The 26,312-nt window shown below is 48.6% G+C and overlaps 1 protein-coding gene across 1 annotated transcript in view; it reads left to right on the top strand.

Annotated features, from left to right (window-relative positions):
• ankrd33ba (ankyrin repeat domain 33ba) overlaps positions 1-22,077 on the top strand; it is a 45,864-nt gene extending 23,787 nt beyond the window's left edge. Inside the window, exons 2-6 of the mRNA XM_031796501.1 lie at positions 16,626-16,755; positions 17,568-17,708; positions 17,885-18,026; positions 18,480-18,678; positions 18,815-22,077. Of these exons, the coding sequence (XP_031652361.1) occupies positions 16,626-16,755; positions 17,568-17,708; positions 17,885-18,026; positions 18,480-18,678; positions 18,815-19,366 (1,164 nt within the window). The 3' untranslated portion in view covers positions 19,367-22,077. The remainder of the gene's footprint in view (positions 1-16,625; positions 16,756-17,567; positions 17,709-17,884; positions 18,027-18,479; positions 18,679-18,814) is intronic.
• The last annotated feature ends 4,235 nt before the right edge of the window (positions 22,078-26,312 follow it).

Below are 26,312 nucleotides of genomic sequence, written 5' to 3'. Positions count from 1 at the left end.
CTGGGGTCAACCTCAATCCACTACAGAACATATGCTAGGGCTGGGGTCAACCTCAATCCACTACAGAACATATGTGCTAGGGCTGGGTTCAACCTCAATCCACTACAGAACATAGTGCTAGGGCTGGGGTCAACCTCAATCCACTACAGAACATAGTGCTAGGGCTGGGGTCAACCTCAATCCACTTACAGAACATAGTGCTAGGGCTGGGGTCAACCTCAAATCCACTACAGAACATAGTGCTAGGGCTGGGGTCAACCTCAATCCACTACAGAACATAGTGCTAAGGGCTGGGGTCAACCTCAATCCACTACAGAACATAGTGCTAGGGCTGGGGTCAACCTCAATCCACTACAGAACATAGTGCTAGGGCTGGGGTCAACCTCAAATCCACTACAGAACATAGTGCTAGGGCTGGGGGTCAACCTCAATCCACTACAGAACATAGTGCTAGGGCTGGGGTCAACCTCAATCCACTACAGACATAGTGCTAGGGCTGGGGGTCAACCTCAATCCACTACAGAACATAGTGCTAGGGCTGGGGTCAACCTCAATCCACTACAGAACATAGTGCTAGGCTGGGGTCAACCTCAATCCACTACAGAACATAGTGCTAGGGCTGGGGTCAACCTCAATCCACTACAGAACATAGTGCTAAGGCTGGGGTCAACCTCAATCCACTACAGAACATAGTGCTAGGGCTGGGGTCAACCTCAATCCACTACAGAACATAGTGCTAGGCTGGGGTCAACCTCAATCCACTACAGAACATAGTTGCTAAGGCTGGGGTCAACCTCAATCCACTACAGAACATAGTGCTAGGGCTGGGGTCAACCTCAATCCACTACAGAACATAGTGCTAAGGCTGGGGTCAACCTCAATCCACTACAGAACATAGTGCTAAGGCTGGGGTCAACCTCAATCCACTACAGAACATAGTGCTAAGGCTGGGGTCACCTCAATCCACTACAGAACATAGTGCTAAGGCTGGGGTCAACCTCAATCCACTACAGAACATAGTGCTAGGGCTGGGGTCAACCTCAATCCACTACAGAACATAGTGCTAGGCTGGGGTCAACCTCAATCCACTACAGAACATAGTGCTAGGGCTGGGGTCAACCCTCAATCCACTACAGAACATAGTGCTAGGGCTGGGGTCAACCTCAATCCACTACAGAACATAGTGCTAGGCTGGGGTCAACCTCAATCCACTACAGAACATAGTGCTAGGGCTGGGGTCAACCTCAATCCACTACAGAACATAGTGCTAGGGCTGGGGTCAACCTCAATCCACTACAGAACATAGTGCTAGGGCTGGGGTCAACCTCAATCCACTACAGAACATAGTGCTAGGCTGGGGTCAACCTCAATCCACTACAGAACATAGTGCTAGGGCTGGGGTCAACCTCAATCACTACAGAACATAGTGCTAGGCTGGGGTCAACCTCAATCCACTACAGAACATAGTGCTAGGGCTGGGGTCAACCTCAATCCACTACAGAACATAGTGCTAGGGCTGGGGTCAACCTCAATCCACTACAGAACATAGTGCTAGGGCTGGGGTCAACCTCAATCCACTACAGAACATAGTGCTAGGGCTGGGGTCAACCTCAATCCACTACAGAACATAGTGCTAGGGCTGGGGTCAACCTCAATCCACATACAGAACATAGTGCTAAGGGTGGTTCAACCTCAATCGACTACAGAACATAGTGCTAGGGCTGGGGTCAACCTCAATCACTACAGAACATAGTGCTAGGGCTGGGGTCAACCTCAATCACTACAGAACATAGTGCTAGGTCTGGGGTCAACCTCAATCCACTACAGAACATAGTGCTAGGGCTGGGGTCAACCTCAACCACTACAGAACATAGTGCTAGGGCTGGGGTCAACCTCATCACTACAGAACATAGTGCTAGGGCTGGGGTTCAACCTCAAATCCACTACAGAACATAGTGCTAGGGCTGGGGTCAACCTCAATCCACTACAGAACATAGTGCTAAGGGGCTGGGGTCAACCTCAATCCGACTACAGAACATAGTGCTAGGGCTGGGGTCAACCTCAACCACTACAGAACATAGTGCTAGGGCTGGGGTCAACCTCAATCCACTACAGAACATAGTGCTAGGGCTGGGGTCAACCTCAATCAACTACAGAACATAGTGGCTAGGTGCTGGGGTCAACCTCAATCCACTACAGAACATAGTGCTAGGGGCTGGGGTCAACCTCAATCCACTACAGAACATAGTGCTAGGGCTGGGGTCAACCTCAATCCACTACAGAACATAGTGCTAGGGCTGGGGTCAACCTCAATCCACTACAGAACATAGTGCTAGGGCTGGGGTCAACCTCAATCCACTACAGAACATAGTGCTAGGGCTGGGGTCAACCTCAATCCACTACAGAACATAGTGCTAGGGCTGGGGTCAACCTCAATCCACTACAGAACATAGTGCTAGGGCTGGGGTCAACCTCAATCCACTACAGAACATAGTGCTAGGGCTGGGGTCAACCTCAATCCACTACAGAACATAGTGCTAGGGCTGGGGTCAACCTCAATCCACTACAGAACATAGTGCTAGGGCTGGGGTCAACCTCAATCCACTACAGAACATAGTGCTAGGGCTGGGGTCAACCTCAATCCACTACAGAACATAGTGCTAGGGCTGGGGTCAACCTCAATCCACTACAGAACATAGTGCTAGGGCTGGGGTCAACCTCAATCCACTACAGACATAGTGCTAGGGCTGGGGTCAACCTCAATCCACTACAGAACATAGTGCTAGGGCTGGGGTCAACCTCAAATCCACTACAGAACATAGTGCTAGGGCTGGGGTCAACCTCAATCCACTACAGAAATAGTGCTAGGGCTGGGGTCACCTCAATCCACTACAGAACATAGTGCTAGGGCTGGGGTCAACCTCAAGCCACTACAGAACATAGTGCTAGGGCTGGGGTCAACCTCAATCAACTACAGAACATAGTGCTAGGGCTGGGGGTCAACCTCAATCCACTACAGAACATAGTGCTAGGCTGGGGTCAACCTCAATCCACTACAGAACATAGTGCTAGGCTGGGGTCAACCTCAATCCACTACAGAACATAGTGCCTAGGGCTGGGGTCAACCTCAATCCACTCAGAACATAGTGCTAGGGCTGGGTCAACCTCATCCACTACAGAACATAGGGCTAGGGCTGGGGTCAACCTCAATCCACTAGCAGAACATAGTGCTAGGGCTGGGGTCAACCTCAATCCACTACAGAACTATAGTGCTAGGGCTGGGGTCAACCTCAATCCACAAATAGTGCTAGGGCTGGGGCAAACCTCAATCCACTACAGAACATAGTGCTAGGGCTGGGGTCAACCTCAATCCACTACAGAACATAGTGCTAGGGCTGGGGTCAACCTCAATCCACTACAGAACATAGTGCTAGGGCTGGGGGTCAACCTCAATCCACTACAGAACATAGTGCTAGGGCTGGGGTCAACCTCAATCCACTACAGAACATAGTGCTAGGGCTGGGGTCAACCTCAATCCACTACAGAACATAGTGCTAGGGCTGGGGTCAACCTCAATCCACTACAGAACATAGTGCTAGGGCTGGGGTCAACCTCAATCCACTACAGAACATAGTGCTAGGGCTGGGGTCAACCTCAATCAACTACAGAACATAGTGCTAGGGCTGGGTCCAACCTCAAATCCACTACAGAACATATGCTAGGGCTGGGGTCAACCTCAATCCACTACAGAACATAGTGCTAGGGCTGGGGTCAACCTCAATCCACTACAGAACATAGTGCTAGGGCTGGGTCAACCTCAATCCACTACAGAACATAGTGCTAGGGCTGGGGTCAACCTAATCCAACTACAGAACATAGTGCTAGGGCTGGGGTCAACCTCAATCCACTACAGAACATAGTGCTAGGGCTGGGGTCAACCTCAATCCACTACAGAACATAGTGCTAGGGCTGGGGTCAACCTCAATCCACTACAAGAACATAGTGCTAGGCTGGGGTCACCTCAATCCACTACAGAACATAGTGCTAGGCTGGGGGTCAACCTCAATCCACTACAGAACATAGTGCTAGGCTGGGGTCAACCTCAATCCACTACAGAACATAGTGGCTAGGGCTGGGGTCAACCTCAATCCACTACAGAACATAGTGCTAGGCTGGGGTCAACCTCAATCCACTACAGAACAGAGTGCTAGGGCTGGGGTCCAACCTCAATCCACTACAGAACATAGTGCTAGGGCTGGGTCAACCTCAATCCACTACAGAAAATAGTGCTAGGGCTGGGGTCAACCTCAATCCACTACAGAACATAGTGCTAGGGCTGGGGTCAACCTCAATCCACTACAGAACATAGTGCTAAGTGCTGGGGTCAACCTCAATCCACTACAGAACATAGTGCTAGGGCTGGGGTCCAACCTCAATCACTACAGAACATAGTGCTAAGGCGGGTCAACCTCAAGTCCACTACAGAACATAGTGCTAAGGCTGGGGTCAACCTCAATCCACTACAGAACATAGTGCTAAGGCTGGGGTCAACCTCAATCCACTACAGAACATAGTGCTAGGGCTGGGGTCAACTCAATCCACTACAGAACATAGTGCTAGGGCTGGGGTCAACCTCAATCCACTACAGAACATAGTGCTAGGGCTGGGGGTCAACCTCATCCACTACAGAACATAGTGCTAGGGCTGGGGTCAACTCAATCCACTACAGAACATAGTGCTAGGGCTGGGGCAACCTCAATCCACTACAGAACATAGTGCTAGGGCTGGGGTCAACCTCAATCCACTACAGAACATAGTGCTAGGGGCTGGGGTCAACCTCAATCCACTACAGAACATAGTGCTAGGGCTGGGGTCAACCTCAATCCACTACAGAACATAGTGCTTAGGGCTGGGGTCAACCTCAATCCACTACAGAACATAGTGCTAGGGCTGGGGTCAACCTCAATCCACTACAGAACATAGTGCTAGGGCTGGGGTCAACCTCAATCCACTACAGAACATAGTGCTAGGGCTGGGGTCAACCTCAATCCACTACAGAACATAGTGCTAGGGCTGGGGTCAACCTCAATCCACTACAGAACATAGTGCTAGGGCTGGGGTCAACCTCAATCCACTACAGAACATAGTGCTAGGGCTGGGGTCAACCTCAATCCACTACAGAACATAGTGCTAGGGCTGGGGTCAACCTCAATCCACTACAGAACATAGTGCTAGGGCTGGGGTCAACCTCAATCCACTACAGAACATAGTGCTAGGGCTGGGGTCAACCTCAATCCACTACAGAACATAGTGCTAGGGCTGGGGTCAACCTCAATCCACTACAGAACATAGTGCTAGGGCTGGGGTCAACCTCAATCCACTACAGAACATAGTGCTAGGGCTGGGGTCAACCTCAATCCACTACAGAACATAGTGCTAGGGCTGGGGTCAACCTCAATCCACTACAGAACATAGTGCTAGGGCTGGGGTCAACCTCAATCCACTACAGAACATAGTGCTAGGGCTGGGGTCAACCTCAATCCACTACAGAACATAGTGCTAGGGCTGGGGTCAACCTCAATCCACTACAGAACATAGTGCTAGGGCTGGGGTCAACCTCAATCCACTACAGAACATAGTGCTAGGGCTGGGGTCAACCTCAATCCACTACAGAACATAGTGCTAGGGCTGGGGTCAACCTCAATCCACTACAGAACATAGTGCTAGGGCTGGGGTCAACCTCAATCCACTACAGAACATAGTGCTAGGGCTGGGGTCAACCTCAATCCACTACAGAACATAGTGCTAGGGCTGGGGTCAACCTCAATCCACTACAGAACATAGTGCTAGGGCTGGGGTCAACCTCAATCCACTACAGAACATAGTGCTAGGGCTGGGGTCAACCTCAATCCACTACAGAACATAGTGCTAGGGCTGGGGTCAACCTCAATCCACTACAGAACATAGTGCTAGGGCTGGGGTCAACCTCAATCCACTACAGAACATAGTGCTAGGGCTGGGGTCAACCTCAATCCACTACAGAACATAGTGCTAGGGCTGGGGTCAACCTCAATCCACTACAGAACATAGTGCTAGGGCTGGGGTCAACCTCAATCCACTACAGAACATAGTGCTAGGGCTGGGGTCAACCTCAATCCACTACAGAACATAGTGCTAGGGCTGGGGTCAACCTCAATCCACTACAGAACATAGTGCTAGGGCTGGGGTCAACCTCAATCCACTACAGAACATAGTGCTAGGGCTGGGGTCAACCTCAATCCACTACAGAACATAGTGCTAGGGCTGGGGTCAACCTCAATCCACTACAGAACATAGTGCTAGGGCTGGGGTCAACCTCAATCCACTACAGAACATAGTGCTAGGGCTGGGGTCAACCTCAATCCACTACAGAACATAGTGCTAGGGCTGGGGTCAACCTCAATCCACTACAGAACATAGTGCTAGGGCTGGGGTCAACCTCAATCCACTACAGAACATAGTGCTAGGGCTGGGGTCAACCTCAATCCACTACAGAACATAGTGCTAGGGCTGGGGTCAACCTCAATCCACTACAGAACATAGTGCTAGGGCTGGGGTCAACCTCAATCCACTACAGAACATAGTGCTAGGGCTGGGGTCAACCTCAATCCACTACAGAACATAGTGCTAGGGCTGGGGTCAACCTCAATCCACTACAGAACATAGTGCTAGGGCTGGGGTCAACCTCAATCCACTACAGAACATAGTGCTAGGGCTGGGGTCAACCTCAATCCACTACAGAACATAGTGCTAGGGCTGGGGTCAACCTCAATCCACTACAGAACATAGTGCTAGGGCTGGGGTCAACCTCAATCCACTACAGAACATAGTGCTAGGGCTGGGGTCAACCTCAATCCACTACAGAACATAGTGCTAGGGCTGGGGTCAACCTCAATCCACTACAGAACATAGTGCTAGGGCTGGGGTCAACCTCAATCCACTACAGAACATAGTGCTAGGGCTGGGGTCAACCTCAATCCACTACAGAACATAGTGCTAGGGCTGGGGTCAACCTCAATCCACTACAGAACATAGTGCTAGGGCTGGGGTCAACCTCAATCCACTACAGAACATAGTGCTAGGGCTGGGGTCAACCTCAATCCACTACAGAACATAGTGCTAGGGCTGGGGTCAACCTCAATCCACTACAGAACATAGTGCTAGGGCTGGGGTCAACCTCAATCCACTACAGAACATAGTGCTAGGGCTGGGGTCAACCTCAATCCACTACAGAACATAGTGCTAGGGCTGGGGTCAACCTCAATCCACTACAGAACATAGTGCTAGGGCTGGGGTCAACCTCAATCCACTACAGAACATAGTGCTAGGGCTGGGGTCAACCTCAATCCACTACAGAACATAGTGCTAGGGCTGGGGTCAACCTCAATCCACTACAGAACATAGTGCTAGGGCTGGGGTCAACCTCAATCCACTACAGAACATAGTGCTAGGGCTGGGGTCAACCTCAATCCACTACAGAACATAGTGCTAGGGCTGGGGTCAACCTCAATCCACTACAGAACATAGTGCTAGGGCTGGGGTCAACCTCAATCCACTACAGAACATAGTGCTAGGGCTGGGGTCAACCTCAATCCACTACAGAACATAGTGCTAGGGCTGGGGTCAACCTCAATCCACTACAGAACATAGTGCTAGGGCTGGGGTCAACCTCAATCCACTACAGAACATAGTGCTAGGGCTGGGGTCAACCTCAATCCACTACAGAACATAGTGCTAGGGCTGGGGTCAACCTCAATCCACTACAGAACATAGTGCTAGGGCTGGGGTCAACCTCAATCCACTACAGAACATAGTGCTAGGGCTGGGGTCAACCTCAATCCACTACAGAACATAGTGCTAGGGCTGGGGTCAACCTCAATCCACTACAGAACATAGTGCTAGGGCTGGGGTCAACCTCAATCCACTACAGAACATAGTGCTAGGGCTGGGGTCAACCTCAATCCACTACAGAACATAGTGCTAGGGCTGGGGTCAACCTCAATCCACTACAGAACATAGTGCTAGGGCTGGGGTCAACCTCAATCCACTACAGAACATAGTGCTAGGGCTGGGGTCAACCTCAATCCACTACAGAACATAGTGCTAGGGCTGGGGTCAACCTCAATCCACTACAGAACATAGTGCTAGGGCTGGGGTCAACCTCAATCCACTACAGAACATAGTGCTAGGGCTGGGGTCAACCTCAATCCACTACAGAACATAGTGCTAGGGCTGGGGTCAACCTCAATCCACTACAGAACATAGTGCTAGGGCTGGGGTCAACCTCAATCCACTACAGAACATAGTGCTAGGGCTGGGGTCAACCTCAATCCACTACAGAACATAGTGCTAGGGCTGGGGTCAACCTCAATCCACTACAGAACATAGTGCTAGGGCTGGGGTCAACCTCAATCCACTACAGAACATAGTGCTAGGGCTGGGGTCAACCTCAATCCACTACAGAACATAGTGCTAGGGCTGGGGTCAACCTCAATCCACTACAGAACATAGTGCTAGGGCTGGGGTCAACCTCAATCCACTACAGAACATAGTGCTAGGGCTGGGGTCAACCTCAATCCACTACAGAACATAGTGCTAGGGCTGGGGTCAACCTCAATCCACTACAGAACATAGTGCTAGGGCTGGGGTCAACCTCAATCCACTACAGAACATAGTGCTAGGGCTGGGGTCAACCTCAATCCACTACAGAACATAGTGCTAGGGCTGGGGTCAACCTCAATCCACTACAGAACATAGTGCTAGGGCTGGGGTCAACCTCAATCCACTACAGAACATAGTGCTAGGGCTGGGGTCAACCTCAATCCACTACAGAACATAGTGCTAGGGCTGGGGTCAACCTCAATCCACTACAGAACATAGTGCTAGGGCTGGGGTCAACCTCAATCCACTACAGAACATAGTGCTAGGGCTGGGGTCAACCTCAATCCACTACAGAACATAGTGCTAGGGCTGGGGTCAACCTCAATCCACTACAGAACATAGTGCTAGGGCTGGGGTCAACCTCAATCCACTACAGAACATAGTGCTAGGGCTGGGGTCAACCTCAATCCACTACAGAACATAGTGCTAGGGCTGGGGTCAACCTCAATCCACTACAGAACATAGTGCTAGGGCTGGGGTCAACCTCAATCCACTACAGAACATAGTGCTAGGGCTGGGGTCAACCTCAATCCACTACAGAACATAGTGCTAGGGCTGGGGTCAACCTCAATCCACTACAGAACATAGTGCTAGGGCTGGGGTCAACCTCAATCCACTACAGAACATAGTGCTAGGGCTGGGGTCAACCTCAATCCACTACAGAACATAGTGCTAGGGCTGGGGTCAACCTCAATCCACTACAGAACATAGTGCTAGGGCTGGGGTCAACCTCAATCCACTACAGAACATAGTGCTAGGGCTGGGGTCAACCTCAATCCACTACAGAACATAGTGCTAGGGCTGGGGTCAACCTCAATCCACTACAGAACATAGTGCTAGGGCTGGGGTCAACCTCAATCCACTACAGAACATAGTGCTAGGGCTGGGGTCAACCTCAATCCACTACAGAACATAGTGCTAGGGCTGGGGTCAACCTCAATCCACTACAGAACATAGTGCTAGGGCTGGGGTCAACCTCAATCCACTACAGAACATAGTGCTAGGGCTGGGGTCAACCTCAATCCACTACAGAACATAGTGCTAGGGCTGGGGTCAACCTCAATCCACTACAGAACATAGTGCTAGGGCTGGGGTCAACCTCAATCCACTACAGAACATAGTGCTAGGGCTGGGGTCAACCTCAATCCACTACAGAACATAGTGCTAAGGCTGGGGTCAACCTCAATCCACTACAGAACATAGTGCTAGGGCTGGGGTCAACCTCAATCCACTACAGAACATAGTGCTAGGGCTGGGGTCAACCTCAATCCACTACAGAACATAGTGCTAGGGCTGGGGTCAACCTCAATCCACTACAGAACATAGTGGCTAAGGCTGGGGTCAACCTCAATCCACTACAGAACATAGTGCTAGGGCTGGGGTCAACCTCAATCCACTACAGAACATAGTGCTAGGGCTGGGGTCAACCTCAATCCACTACAGAAACATAGTGCTAGGGCTGGGGTCAACCTCAATCCACTACAGAACATAGTGCTAGGGCTGGGGGTCAACCTCAATCCACTACAGAACATAGTGCTAGGGCTGGGGTCCAACCTCAATCCACTACAGAACATAGTGCTAGGGGCTGGGTCAACCTCAATCCACTACAGAACATAGTGCTAGGGCTGGGGTCAACCTCAATCCACTACAGAACATAGTGCTAGGGCTGGGGTCAACCTCAATCCACTACAGAACATAGTGCTAGGGCTGGGGTCAACCTCAATCCACTACAGAACATAGTGCTAGGGCTGGGGTCAACCTCAATCCACTACAGAACATAGTGCTAAGGCTGGGGTCAACCTCAATCCACTACAGAACATAGTGCTAGGGCTGGGGTCAACCTCAATCCACTACAGAACATAGTGCTAGGGCTGGGGTCAACCTCAATCCACTACAGAACATAGTGCTAGGGCTGGGGTCAACCTCAATCCACTACAGAACATAGTGCTAGGGCTGGGGTCAACCTCAATCCACTACAGAACATAGTGCTAGGGCTGGGGTCAACCTCAATCCACTACAGAACATAGTGCTAGGGCTGGGGTCAACCTCAATCCACTACAGAACATAGTGCTAGGGCTGGGGTCAACCTCAATCCACTACAGAACATAGTGCTAGGGCTGGGGTCAACCTCAATCCACTACAGAACATAGTGCTAGGGCTGGGGTCAACCTCAATCCACTACAGAACATAGTGCTAGGGCTGGGGTCAACCTCAATCCACTACAGAACATAGTGCTAGGGCTGGGGTCAACCTCAATCCACTACAGAACATAGTGCTAGGGCTGGGGTCAACCTCAATCCACTACAGAACATAGTGCTAGGGCTGGGGTCAACCTCAATCCACTACAGAACATAGTGCTAGGGCTGGGGTCAACCTCAATCCACTACAGAACATAGTGCTAGGGCTGGGGTCAACCTCAATCCACTACAGAACATAGTGCTAGGGCTGGGGTCAACCTCAATCCACTACAGAACATAGTGCTAGGGCTGGGGTCAACCTCAATCCACTACAGAACATAGTGCTAGGGCTGGGGTCAACCTCAATCCACTACAGAACATAGTGCTAGGGCTGGGGTCAACCTCAATCCACTACAGAACATAGTGCTAGGGCTGGGGTCAACCTCAATCCACTACAGAACATAGTGCTAGGGCTGGGGTCAACCTCAATCCACTACAGAACATAGTGCTAGGGCTGGGGTCAACCTCAATCCACTACAGAACATAGTGCTAGGGCTGGGGTCAACCTCAATCCACTACAGAACATAGTGCTAGGGCTGGGGTCAACCTCAATCCACTACAGAACATAGTGCTAGGGCTGGGGTCAACCTCAATCCACTACAGAACATAGTGCTAGGGCTGGGGTCAACCTCAATCCACTACAGAACATAGTGCTAGGGCTGGGGTCAACCTCAATCCACTACAGAACATAGTGCTAGGGCTGGGGTCAACCTCAATCCACTACAGAACATAGTGCTAGGGCTGGGGTCAACCTCAATCCACTACAGAACATAGTGCTAGGGCTGGGGTCAACCTCAATCCACTACAGAACATAGTGCTAGGGCTGGGGTCAACCTCAATCCACTACAGAACATAGTGCTAGGGCTGGGGTCAACCTCAATCCACTACAGAACATAGTGCTAGGGCTGGGGTCAACCTCAATCCACTACAGAACATAGTGCTAGGGCTGGGGTCAACCTCAATCCACTACAGAACATAGTGCTAGGGCTGGGGTCAACCTCAATCCACTACAGAACATAGTGCTAGGGCTGGGGTCAACCTCAATCCACTACAGAACATAGTGCTAGGGCTGGGGTCAACCTCAATCCACTACAGAACATAGTGCTAGGGCTGGGGTCAACCTCAATCCACTACAGAACATAGTGCTAGGGCTGGGGTCAACCTCAATCCACTACAGAACATAGTGCTAGGGCTGGGGCCAACCTCAATCCACTACAGAACATAGTGCTAGGGCTGGGGTCAACCTCAATCCACTACAGAACATAGTGCTAGGGCTGGGGTCAACCTCAATCCACTACAGAACATAGTGCTAGGCTGGGGTCAACCTCAATCCACTACAGAACATAGTGCTAAGGCTGGGGTCAACCTCAATCCACTACAGAACATAGTGCTAAGGCTGGGGTCAACCTCAATCCACTACAGAACATAGTGCTAGGGCTGGGGTCAACCTCAATCCACTACAGAACATAGTGCTAGGGCTGGGGTCAACCTCAATCCACTACAGAACATAGTGCTAAGGCTGGGGTCAACCTCAATCCACTACAGAACATAGTGCTAAGGCTGGGGTCAACCTCAATCCACTACAGAACATAGTGCTAGGGCTGGGGTCAACCTCAATCCACTACAGAACATAGTGCTAGGGCTGGGGTCAACCTCAATCCACTACAGAACATAGTGCTAGGGCTGGGGTCAACCTCAATCCACTACAGAACATAGTGCTAGGGCTGGGGTCAACCTAAATCCACTACAGAACATAGTGCTAGGGCTGGGGTCAACCTCAATCCACTACAGAACATAGTGCTAGGGCTGGGGTCAACCTCAATCCACTACAGAACATAGTGCTAGGGCTGGGGTCAACCTCAATCCACTACAGAACATAGTGCTAGGGCTGGGGTCAACCTCAATCCACTACAGAACATAGTGCTAGGGCTGGGGCCAACCTCAATCCACTACAGAACATAGTGCTAGGGCTGGGGTCAACCTCAATCCACTACAGAACATAGTGCTAAGGCTGGGGTCAACCTCAATCCACTACAGAACATAGTGCTAGGGCTGGGGTCAACCTCAATCCACTACAGAACATAGTGCTAAGGCTGGGGTCAACCTCAATCCACTACAGAACATAGTGCTAGGGCTGGGGTCAACCTCAATCCACTACAGAACATAGTGCTAGGGCTGGGGTCAACCTCAATCCACTACAGAACATAGTGCTAGGGCTGGGGTCAACCTCAATCCACTACAGAACATAGTGCTAGGGCTGGGGTCAACCTCAATCCACTACAGAACATAGTGCTAGGGCTGGGGTCAACCTCAATCCACTACAGAACATAGTGCTAGGGCTGGGGTCAACCTCAATCCACTACAGAACATAGTGCTAGGGCTGGGGTCAACCTCAATCCACTACAGAACATAGTGCTAGGGCTGGGGTCAACCTCAATCCACTACAGAACATAGTGCTAGGGCTGGGGTCAACCTCAATCCACTACAGAACATAGTGCTAGGGCTGGGGTCAACCTCAATCCACTACAGAACATAGTGCTAGGGCTGGGGTCAACCTCAATCCACTACAGAACATAGTGCTAGGGCTGGGGTCAACCTCAATCCACTACAGAACATAGTGCTAGGGCTGGGGTCAACCTCAATCCACTACAGAACATAGTGCTAGGGCTGGGGTCAACCTCAATCCACTACAGAACATAGTGCTAAGGCTGGGGTCAACCTCAATCCACTACAGAACATAGTGCTAGGGCTGGGTCAACCTCAATCCACTACAGAACATAGTGCTAAGGCTGGGGTCAACCTCAATCCACTACAGAACATAGTGCTAGGGCTGGGGTCAACCTCAATCCACTACAGAACATAGTGCTAAGGCTGGGGTCAACCTCAATCCACTACAGAACATAGTGCTAGGGCTGGGGTCAACCTCAATCCACTACAGAACATAGTGCTAGGGCTGGGGTCAACCTCAATCCACTACAGAACATAGTGCTAGGGCTGGGGTCAACCTCAATCCACTACAGAACATAGTGCTAGGGCTGGGGTCAACCTCAATCCACTACAGAACATAGTGCTAGGGCTGGGGCCAACCTCAATCCACTACAGAACATAGTGCTAGGGCTGGGGTCAACCTCAATCCACTACAGAACATAGTGCTAGGGCTGGGGTCAACCTCAATCCACTACAGAACATAGTGCTAGGGCTGGGGTCAACCTCAATCCACTACAGAACATAGTGCTAGGGCTGGGGTCAACCTCAATCAACTACAGAACATAGTGCTAGGGCTGGGGTCAACCTCAATCCACTACAGAACATAGTGCTAGGGCTGGGGTCAACCTCAATCCACTACAGAACATAGTGCTAGGGCTGGGGTCAACCTCAATCCACTACAGAACATAGTGCTAGGGCTGGGGTCAACCTCAATCCACTACAGAACATAGTGCTAGGGCTGGGGTCAACCTAAATCCACAACAGAACATAGTGCTAGGGCTGGGGTCAACCTCAATCCACTACAGAACATAGTGCTAGGGCTGGGGTCAACCTCAATCCACTAGAACATAGTGCTAGGGGGGTCAACCTAAATCCACAACAGAACATAGTGCTAGGGCTGGGGCCAACCTCAATCCACTACAGAACATAGTGCTAGGGCTGGGCCAACCTCAAACACTACAGAACATAGTGCTAGGGCTGGGGCCAACCTCAATCCACTACAGAACATAGTGCTAAGGCTGGGGTCAACCTCAATCCACTACAGAACATAGTGCTAGGGTTGGGGCCAACCTCAATCCACTACAGAACATAGTGCTAAGGCTGGGGTCAACCTCAATCCACTACAGAACATAGTGCTAAGGCTGGGGTCAACCTCAATCCACTTCAGAACATAGTGCTAGGGCTGGGGTCAACCTCAATCCACTACAGAACATAGTGCTAAGGCTGGGGTCAACCTCAATCCACTACAGAACATAGTGCTAAGGCTGGGGTCAACCTCAATCCACTACAGAACATAGTGCTAAGGCTGGGGTCGGGTCAACCTCAATCCACTACAGAACATAGTGCTAGGGCTGGGGTCAACCTCAATCACTACAGAACATAGTGCTAAGGCTGGGGTCAACCTCAATCCACTACAGAACATAGTGCTAGGGCTGGGGTCAACCTCAATCCACTACAGAACATAGTGCTAAGGCTGGGGTCAACCTCAATCCACTACAGAACATAGTGCTAGGGCTGGGGTCAACCTCATCCACTACAGAACATAGTGCTAGGCTGGGGTCAACTCAATCCACTACAGAACATAGTGCTAGGGCTGGGGTCAACCTCAATCCACTACAGAACATAGTGCTAGGGCTGGGGTCAACCTCAATCCACTACAGAACATAGTGCTAGGGCTGGGGCAACCTCAATCCACTACAGAACATAGTGCTAGGGCTGGGGTCACCTCAATCCACTACAGAACATAGTGCTAGGGCTGGGGTCAACCTCAATCCACTACAGAACATAGTGCTAGGGCTGGGGTCAACCTCAATCCACTACAGAACATAGTGCTAGGGCTGGGGTCCAACCTCAATCCACTACAGAACATAGTGCTAGGGCTGGGGTCAACCTCAATCCACTACAGAACATAGTGCTAGGGCTGGGGTCAACCTCAATCCACTACAGAACATAGTGCTAGGGCTGGGGTCAACCTAATCCACAACAGAACATAGTGCTAGGGCTGGGGTCAACCTCAATCCACTACAGAACATAGTGCTAGGGCTGGGGTCAACCTCATCCACTACAGAACATAGTGCTAGGGCTGGGGTCAACCTAAATCACAACAGAACATAGTGCTAGGGCTGGGGCCAACCTCAATCCACTACAGAACATAGTGCTAGGGCTGGGGCCAACCTCAAACCACTACAGAACATAGTGCTAGGGCTGGGGCCAACCTCAATCCACTACAGAACATAGTGCTAAGGCTGGGGTCTCTCCTCTCTCCTCTCCTCTCTCATCCCTCTCTCTCTCTCCTCCCCTCCCCCTCTCCGCTCTCTCTCTCCCTCCCTCCCCCTGCTCTCTCTCTCTCTGTCTCTCTCTCTCCCCATCCTCACTCTCTCTCTCTTTCTCCCCACCCTCTCTCTCTCTCTCTCTCTCTCTCTCACTTTCTCCCCACCTCTCTCTCTCTCTCTCTCTCTCTCTCGCTCTCTCTCTCTCACTCCCCATCTCTCTCTCTCTCGCTCTTTCTCCCCACCCTCTCTCTCCCCATCTCTCTCTCTCTCCCCATCTCTCTCTCTCACTCTTTCTCCCCACCCTCTCTCTCTCCCCATCTCTCCCTCTCTTTCTCCCCACCCTCTCTCTCTTCCCCCCTCTCTCTATCGCCTCTCTCTTCCCATCTCTCGCTCTCTCTCTCTTTCTCTCCGCCCTCTCTCTCTCTTCCCATCTTTCTCTCTCTCTCTCCCCCCCTCTCACTATTTCTCTCTCCCCCATCGCTCTCTCTTTCTCTCCCCTCCCCTTCTCTCTCTCTCCCCATCTCTCGCTCTCTCCTCTCTCTCTCTCTCTCCTCTCTCTGTCTTCCCATCTCTCTCCCCCTCTCTCACTCTCTCTCCCCCCCTTCCTCTCTATCTCTCCCCCCCATCTCTCTCTCTCTCTATCTTTCCCCCCATCTCTCCATCTCTCTCTCCCCATCGCTCACTCTTTCTCTCTCTCGCTCTCCCTCAGACGGGGCTGATGGTGGCGTGTTACCAGGGTTACGTTGATGTTGTCATAGCGCTGGCCCAGTGTTCTCACCTGGATGTCAACTGGCAGGACAAGGAGGGGAACACTGCCCTCATCACCGCTGCCCAGGCAGGTAGGACACACACACACCTACACACTCACCCGCATGCGCGTACACACACACACACTTCAAAAGGTTCATAGCCCTCTCTTTATCTCTCTCTCTTTCCCCCATTCCTCTCTCTCTTTCCCCCATTCCTCTCTCTCTCCCTCATTCCTCTCTCTCCCTCATTCCTCTCTCTCTCCCTCATTCCTCTCTCTTTCCCCCATTCCTCTCTCTTTCCCTCATTCCTCTCTCTTTCCCTCATTCCTCTCTCTTTCCCTCATTCCTCTCTCTTTCCCCCATTCCTCTCTCTCTTTCCCCCATTCCTCTCTCTTTCCCTCATTCCTCTCTCTTTCCCTCATTCCTCTCTCTTTCCCTCATTCCTCTCTCTCTTTCCCCCATTCCTCTCTCTCTCCCTCATTCCTCTCTTTCCCTCATTCCTCTCTCTTTCCCTCATTCCTCTCTCTTTCCCTCAATCCTCTCTCTCTCCCTCATTCCTCTCTCTTTCCCCCATTCCTCTCTCTCTTTCCCCCATTCCTTTCTCTTTCCCTCATTCCTCTCTCTTTCCCTCATTCCTCTCTCTTTCCCTCATTCCTCTCTCTTTCCCTCATTCCTCTCTCTTTCCCTCATTCCTCTCTCTCCCCCATTCCTCTCTCTCCCCCATTCCTCTCTCTTTCCCTCATTCCTCTCTCTCTCCCTCATTCCTCTCTCTTTCCCTCATTCCTCTCTCTTTCCCTCATTCCTCTCTCTTTCCCTCATTCCTCTCTCTTTCCCTCATTCCTCTCTCTCTCCCTCATTCCTCTCTCTGTCCCTCATTCCCCTCCTTCCCTCCCTTCCTCCAGGTCACATAATGATCAGTAACTACCTGTTGAACTACTTCCCTGGTCTGGACATAGAGAGGAGGAACTGTCATGGCTTCACTGCTCTGATGAAGGCTGCTATGCAGGGCAAGGTGGAGTGTGTACGAGCCCTGATGCTAGCAGGTACTTACACAGATGGACACAAACAAATTACTTTACTTTCACTTATATTTCAATATTTAACTTCAAACAGTAACTTCTAGCATGAATAACATCTACCACCAGTAAGGTGATATCTTCAGGATGTCGTCATACATTTTTCTCCTCATGCCTTTCCTTCTCCTCCTCTCCTCTTTAAGGAGCTGACATGGAGATGAGAGACTTTGGTCGTAAGCTGACCTCCAGAGAGTGGGCGCTCTTCACGGGACGCTACGAAACCGCCTGGGCCATGACACGCCTCCTCTCCCGACCCTGTCCTTATCAACTGTGTGACGCTTACAGGTAGACTCAACTTTATGAGTAATGTTGATGAATGATGAGGATGACAATAATGATGATGGTGAGGATAATGATGATGATGGTGATGATGATATTAATGATGGTGATATTGATGAGGATGATAATGATGGTGATGAGGATGATAATAATGATGATGGTGATGAGGATGATAATGATGGTGATGAGGATGATAATTGTGATATTGATGAGGATGTTGTTGGTGGTGGTGATGATTCTTATTATCATTATATAATGTCATCGATATAATTGAATATGGTTATATTTCCAATCGTATTATTTCCTAATCTGATATTATTGTTATGGTCCAGAGTGGCCCCAGCTGGTTTCTCTAATAGCCAATGCCCCGGAGGCTGTGTGTAGCTTGACATACTTCATAGAGTACTACCACTATTACTAGCTAAGTCATTATATTCATGTAATTGTATTATTTTCCAGTCCAGAGTGGCCTCAGCTGGCGTCTCTAGTATCTAAGGCCCGGGAGCCTCGAGGCTGTATGCAGCGTATATCAGACACCATACGGAACGCTCTGACATTCGCTAACATCACAGAGCCTGACGACGAAGGAGTCTTAGATCACCTAGTCACCGTGACAACAGCCCTAGGGAGCCCCTTTGTGGCGCTGGCGTGTACCACCGTGAGTTAGAAACTTCTGTTTCTTCCTCTTTCTACTATTTAACCTTTCTCTCTGTCTTTGTCGCTCCCTCTCTCTGGCTTTATGTTCTCGTTGCTCCCTCCCCCTCCTTATGAGTACCTTTGTTCTTACTCTCTAGGTGTGTCCGTCAAGCCCGCCCTGCGTGGGTAAACGTCGTTACTCCGTCCCGGAGATCCTCCGACGCCAACGGGCCAAAGAACTGAAAACCCAGAACCCTGAGAGGCTCGACGACCACCGCAAACTCTTCCAGAATTCACGGGTCACTCTGGTGCCTAAACCTCCAAAGGATCGGCGGTCCAGCCTCCCGCCGCAGAACAAAAGCCCCACCACGACTAACCCTAACCTGGGTACGGTGTCTGGATCTGGGGCCGTTTCCTCGGTGGCCCTGCGTAGAGCTAGCCTGCTGCCTCTGGGTATGGTGAGACGTAGTAGTGTACGACCAGGGCTGTCCATTCCCAAGGTGAGAATCACTAAGGCCCCAACGCCAACCTATGAACCTGAGAGAGTCCGCAGGAAGAGTAGCTTTAAAGACGGAGCGGGCGACTTCCTGCAGCTCCCAAAGTGGAGGTATAAAGAACTGAAGGAGGAGAGGAAGAGAGCGGAGGAGGCAGAGAGGAGAAGGGTGGAGGTGGCCACGAGACGGCACCTGGCTGTCGGGAAGAGGAAATGACACCACAAGAGAAAGTGATGTCACTCCACCCTTTCCTCCACTGTTGCCAGGCCAGTAGATAGTGTTCAGAGGGGGTTGGATACTTGAAATGTTTGATGTTAACTTATTTTCATATTTATTTTGCTTTCTTTGGAGTAAAAGTGACAGCGCTTTATTTTGTAATGCATTTCCTTCACAAAATCAGCAGTATTTTAATAGGGTGATTTCTGTATTACCTGGAACTTACCCAGGTTACAAACCCATATGACCTGACTGACTACAGATAATGTTTCACTGATATATCTGACACATCACCATTGGAAACTTTATTGCCTAAAATTGACACAATAAGCGTCGGGAAGGGTTTGAATGGGACAAATAAGAAGTGTTACAATATTGCGTAGCCTATACAACCATTGAGTAAAAGCCTCCCAGCACGTCAAACTGATTTACCGCCAAAGATAAACATAAGCTTTATTTTATAAGCAATGGCATTTGTCTGAGCAATAATAGTTTCTTTTTAGATAGGCACCATTGTATGTTTATATTGGCTTTTTGAAAGCTTTTTTAATTCTGTGAATGTATTTTGCATATAGATTGTACTGAAAGGTTGCTGGATCGAATCCCCAAGCTGACAAGGTAAAAATCTGTCGTTCTGCCCCTGAGCAAGGCAGTTAACTCACTGTTCCCCGGGCGCCGAAGAAGTGGATGTGGATTATGGCAGCACCTCCACACCTCTCTGATTCAGAGGGGTTAAATGCGGAAGACATTTCAGTTGAATGCATTCTGCTGTACACCTGACCAGGTATCCTCCTTTCATCAGGTATTTTCAATAAGAGATATAAAAGGTGGCTTTTTTAAATCCCTTTTTATTTTCTACTAAAGTAGACATTAAGAGAATGTGAATGAAATGGTTTTTAAAGTCTGAAAGAAATATCCCAGCACTACACTGTTGTGATGTGACACTTAAGGGCTCTAGTCAGTCCGTATCGCTGAAAGCATTACGGATTATGCGATAGACATTAAGGTCATTTCCGATTGAGCCGACATATGCAGTGTTTACCGTGAATGCAGCCGCTGCTAATACGAGAACATTGCTTTTGCATCACTTCCATGATACGGATTGAATAGAGCACATTATCTAGCATGTGGGGGGGAAACTGGAACAATATCCTGAAATGTTTGCATATTATGAATGAGATCTACATATTGCTACACTGACCTCAGATCAGAGTGCTTAATACAAACGTGTCCTTCGATGACAATAAGACAGAACAGAGGTCATAAGAGTAAGGAACTATTCCATGTAACTTGGTTCAGACATTTAATAGAAAATAATTGAAGAAAATAGCTGGAGGTATGAACATAAACAGCAACTGGAAAGCACTGATATTATATTATTATGGTAGGGATTGAAGAGAAGATCATTTCACGGTAATAACCCCAAGGACAGGACAGGAAGCTTTAAGTGCAATCTTCAAGTGTGTCTAATAGCCATGGTGATCAGTTGCTGTGGCGTTACCAGGGGGCAGTGGTTGGCCAAATAATAATGTCTGTAAATAAATGGAGCGGGCTATGCAGGAGTGTAACACTGAAATGCTTCCCAGTGGAAGGTCATCTTAACTTGAAAACGACAAAGTGCATATTTCGACTCGCCCCCAGACATATCGCTAAACACTCTAGCCAAATTCTGTTTGCCCCATCTCCTCAAAGTGTTCACTGGTGGAAACTCCCTAAACACTCTGCTTATACAGTTGTTGTCAGAAGTTTACATACATTTAGGTTGGAGTCATTAAAACTCATTTTTCAACCTCTCCACAAATTTCTTGTTAACTATAGTTTTGGCAGGTCGGTTAGAACATCTACTTTGTGCATGAAACAAGTCATTTTTTCAACAATTGTTTACAGACAGATTATTTCACTGTATCACAATTCCAGTGGGTCAGAAGTTTACATACACTAAGTTGACTGTGCCTTTAAACAGCTTGGAAAATTCCAGAAAATTATGTCATGGCTTTAGAAGCATCTGATAGGCTAATTGACATCATTTGAGTCAATTGGAGGTGTTCCTGTGGATGTATTTCAAGGCCTACCTTCAAACTCAGTGACCTTTTGTTTGACATCATTGGAAAATTAAAAGAAATCAGCCAAGACCTCAGCAAAAATAATTGTAGACCTCCACAAGTCGGATTCATCCTTATGAGCAATTTCCAAATGCCTGAAGGTACCACATTCATCTGTACAAACAATAGTACGCAAGTATAAACACCATGGGACCACGCAGCCATCATACCGCTCAGGAAGGAGACGCCTTCTGTCTCCTAGAGATGAACGTACTTTGGTGTGAAAAGTGCAAATCAATCCCAGAACAACAGCAAAGGCCCTTGTGACATTTCACATTCTTAAAATAAAGTGGGGATCCTAACTGACCTACGACAGGGCATTTTGACTAGGATTAAATATCAGGAATTGTAAAGAACTGAGTTTAAATGTATTTCGCTAAGGTGTATGTAAACTTCCGACTTCAACTGTATTTTTAGTTGATGTGTGAACAAGTGTACACTTCTCTCAGGAACCCACACTGTTTTACAGATTCACTAAATGTTTCCAACACTGTTGGTTTGTTTGTTTGAGTGGTGATGGAACCACAAGGGGACCAAAAATATCCAGGCCAAATATTCTACATAATTCTTGTTTTATGGTGAATAAAACCCTGACTGTTTTACAAGCTCTACTGTTTGTGTGTGTTTGCATAGTTTCCTGAGTACCAGGTAACAGCCAGTGGAAACATGCATGTAAAACCCATTGTTATGAAGGGAGAGGGATAGGCTATAGACAAAAGCCTTCAGATAATATTGAGGTCACTCTTTTGAGCAGCTGCTGTCTGAGATGGTCACCTGAGATTATAAACCCTGAGATGTGGTCAGCACTTCTGTCAGCCTGGAAAATCTCCCTCTGCAAATCCACCTCCTAACAACGGATTTAAAATCAGATTAGCCAAAACCCAATCCTATCCAGAGCAGGGGTAGGAAACACAAGTTGGTACACTCTGCTGGAAGACAGGGGTATTGCAGGCCACACTCATGGTATTGCAGGTTAGGCTCAATTCACTCTATGAAAGAGACATGATCACGGATTTAGGAAATTAGCATGATAAGCATTTAGAAATAAGCATAAAACCTATTTTCTAGTATTTAGTCCTTAAGTATCAGTGCTCATGAAGGAATGACTGATAGAAGAGAAGACAGCTTGTAGAATATTAGGACATAGCAGAGGTCTATATCAGTAGTACTTTGTGTCAAGCTCACACACAGTTCTGTCCACCCTATCAAATGTCAGATAGCCCTGTGTTTGTGTAAAGAAACATGTAGGCCTTGACCAACTAGGATTCGGGTTGAAACATGATGTGGCCATGAGGCTAGGGTTGAGACTAGGGTTAGTGTTGAGACTAGGGTTAGGGTTGAAACATGAAGTGGCCATGATGCTAGGGTTGAGACTAGGGTTAGGGTTGAGACTAGGGTTAGGGTTGAAACTAGGGTTAGGGTTGAACCATGTGGTCATGAGGCTAGGGTTCGGGTTGAGACTAGGGTTAGGGTTGAACCATGTGGTCATGAGGCTAGGGTTCGGGTTGAGACTAGGGTTAGGGTTGAACCATGTGGTCATGAGGCTAGGGTTCGGGTTGAGACTAGGATTGAACCATGTGGTCATGAGGCTAGGGTTCGGGTTGAGACTAGGATTAGGGTTGAACCATGTGGTCATGAGGCTAGGGTTCGGGTTGAGACTAGGATTAGGGTTGAACCATGTGGTCATGAGGCTAGGGTTGAGACTAGGATTAGGGTTGAACCAGGATGTGGACATGAAGCTAGGGTTAGAGTTGAGGCTAGGATTGAGACTAGGATTAGGGTTGAACCATATGGCCATTAAGCTAGGGTTTAGGGTTGAGACTAGGATTAGGGCTGAACCAGGATGTGGACAGGAAGTTAGGGTTGAGGGTTAGCGTTGAACCGAGATGTGGACATGAAGCTAGGGTTAGGGTTGTGGTTGAGGGTTAGGGTTGAACCGGGATATTGCCTTGAAGCTAGGGTTAGGGTTGAACCGGGATGTGGACACTAAGCTAGGGTTAGGGTTGAGCCGGGATATTGCCTTGAAGCTAGGGTTAGGGTTGAGGCAAGGGTTCCCGCTAAGCACCTCTTTTCCTGTCTTCAATTCCTAAAAATCAACCCATAGCCACTAAGCACCATATGGAGATGTGAAAGCAATGGAAAGGTATCGGGAATCTGGTTGAGGTAAAGGAGGGCAGAGAGATGGAGGGGATAGGAGAGAGAGGGAGGGGTGTAGCTTGTGTTCATACCATGTTGTATAGATAGTATATGTAGATTGTGTTTCATACTGTTGTGTAGATAGTATTCACACCCCTTGAGTTTTTCCATATTTTGTTGTGTTACAGCCTGAATTGAAAATGTATTACATTTAGATTATTTTCTATCTGCACATAATGTCAAAGTTAATTACACTATATATATGCAAAAGTATGTGGACACACTTTCAAAATTAGTGTATTCTGCTATTTCAGCCACACCAATTTCTGACAGGAGAATAAATTGGTGCTCACAGCCAAACAATTTCCATAGACAAACAATGGCAGTAGAATGGCCTTACTGAAAAGCAACAAGTCAGTTGGACAAATTTCTGTCCACCTAGAGCTGCACCGGTCAACTGTACGTGTGGTTATTGTGAAGTGGAAACGTCTAGGGGCAACAGCGGCTCAGCCACAAAGTGGTAGGCCACAAGCTCACGCAATGGAACCACCGAGTGCTGAAATGCGTAAAAATCATCTGTCCTCGGTTGCAACACTCACACCCGAGTTCCAAACTGCCTCTGGAAGCAACGTTAGCACAAGAATTGTTTGTTGGGAGCTTCATGAAATGGGTTTCCGTGGCCGTACACAAGCCTAAGATCACTATGAGCAATGCCAAGCATCGGTGTAAAGCTCGCCGCCATTGGACTCCGAAGCAGTGGAAACGCGTTCTCTGCAGTGATGAATCACACTTCACCACCTGGCAGTCCAGCAGACGAATCTTTGGTGGATGCCAGGAGAACGCTACAGTACCTGCCCCACTGAATAGTGCCACTGTAAAGTGTGGTGGAGGAGGAATAATGGTTTGGGCTAGGACCCTTAGTTTCAGTGAAGCATACAATGACATTCTAGACGATTCTGTGCTTCCAAGTTTGTGGCAAGTTCGGGAAAGGCCCTTTCCTGTTTCAGCATGACAATGCCCCCGTGCAATAAGTCAGGTCCATACAGAAATGGACTGTCGAGATTGGTGTGGAAGAACTTGACACTATCGAACACCTTTGGGATATATTAGAACGCAGACTGCGAGCCAGGCCTTAATCGCACAACGTCAGTGCCAACCTCACTAATACTCTTGTGGCTGAATGGAAGCAAGTCCCCGCAGCAATGTTCCAACATCTATTGGAAAGCCTCCCCAGAAGACTATAGCAAGAAAGGGGGTGCCCAACTCCATATTAATGCCCATGATTTTGGAATGAGATGTTCGACGAGCAGGTGTCCACATAAAAAAAAAATTGGACATATTTTTGGTGTAATTAACTATAAATGAAAAGCTGAAATGTCGAGTCAATTATTCAACCCTTGTTATTGTAAGTCTAAATTAGTTCAAAACTAAAAATGTGCTTAACATGTCACATAAGTTGCATGGACTCACTGTGTGCAATAATAGTGTTTCGTGACTACCTCATATTTGTACGCCACACATACAATTATCTGTCCCTGAGTCGAGCAGTGAATTTCAAACAGATTCAACCAAAGACCAGGGAGGTTTTCCAATGCCTCGCAAGGAACGGCACCTATTGGTAGATGGGTCAAAACACAAAATGCTTGGTGAAGTTAATAATTACACTTTGGATGATGTATCAATACACCCAGTCACTACAAAGATACAGGCCTCCTTCCTTCACTACAAAGATACAGGCCTCCTTCCTTCACTACAAAGATACAGGCCTCCTTCCTTCACTACAAAGATACAGGCATCCTTCCTTCACTACAAGGATACAGGCGTCCTTCCTTCACTACAAAGATACAGGCATCCTTCCTTCACTACAAGGATACAGGCATCCTTCCTAGGTTGCAGGAGAGGGAGGAAACCATTCAGGGATTTCACCTTGAGGCCAATAGTGACTTCAAAACAGTTACGAGTTTAATGGCTGTGATACGAGAAAACTGAGGATGGATCAACATTATAGTAGCTCCACAAGTGAAAAGTGAAAAGGAAGCCTGTATAGAATAGAAATATTCCAAAGCATGCATCCTGTATGCAATAAGGCACTAAAGTAAAACTGTAAAAAAAATGTGGCTAAGAAATTCACTTTATGTCCTGAATACAAAGCGTTATATTTGGGGCAAATCCAACACATCACTAAGTACTATGCATCACATTTTCAAGCATGTGGTGGCTGCATCAGGTCATCGGCAAGGACTAGGTGGGAAAACAAGAAACAGAATAAAGCTACGCACAGGAAAAATCCTAGAGGAAACCTGCTTCAGTACGCTTTCTAGTCACTGGGACACATTCACCTTTCAGCAGGACAATAAGCTAAAACACAAGACCAAATTTACACTGGAGTTGTTAACCAAGACATTAAATGCTCCTGAGTAGCCTAGTTACAGTTCTCACTTCAAATAGGCTTGAAAATCTATGGCAAGACCTGAAAATGGCTGTCTAGCAATGATGAACAACCAACTTGACTGAGCTTGAATCATTTAAGACTAATGTGCAAATATCGTACAATCCAGGTGTGCAAAGCGCTTAGATTTACCCAGAAAGACACAGATGTAATCGCTGCCAAATGTGAATTTAACATGTATTGACTCAGGGGTGTGAATACTTATGTACAGTAAATGTGATATCTGTATTTAATTTCCAATAAATGTGCAAACATTTCT

The sequence above is a fragment of the Oncorhynchus kisutch genome, linkage group LG18 (assembly GCF_002021735.2).
Source record: "Oncorhynchus kisutch isolate 150728-3 linkage group LG18, Okis_V2, whole genome shotgun sequence".
Lineage (NCBI taxonomy): Eukaryota > Metazoa > Chordata > Actinopteri > Salmoniformes > Salmonidae > Oncorhynchus > Oncorhynchus kisutch.
The sequence above is the reverse complement of the archived record's forward strand: the minus strand, read 5'-3'. Positions and strand labels throughout refer to the sequence as shown.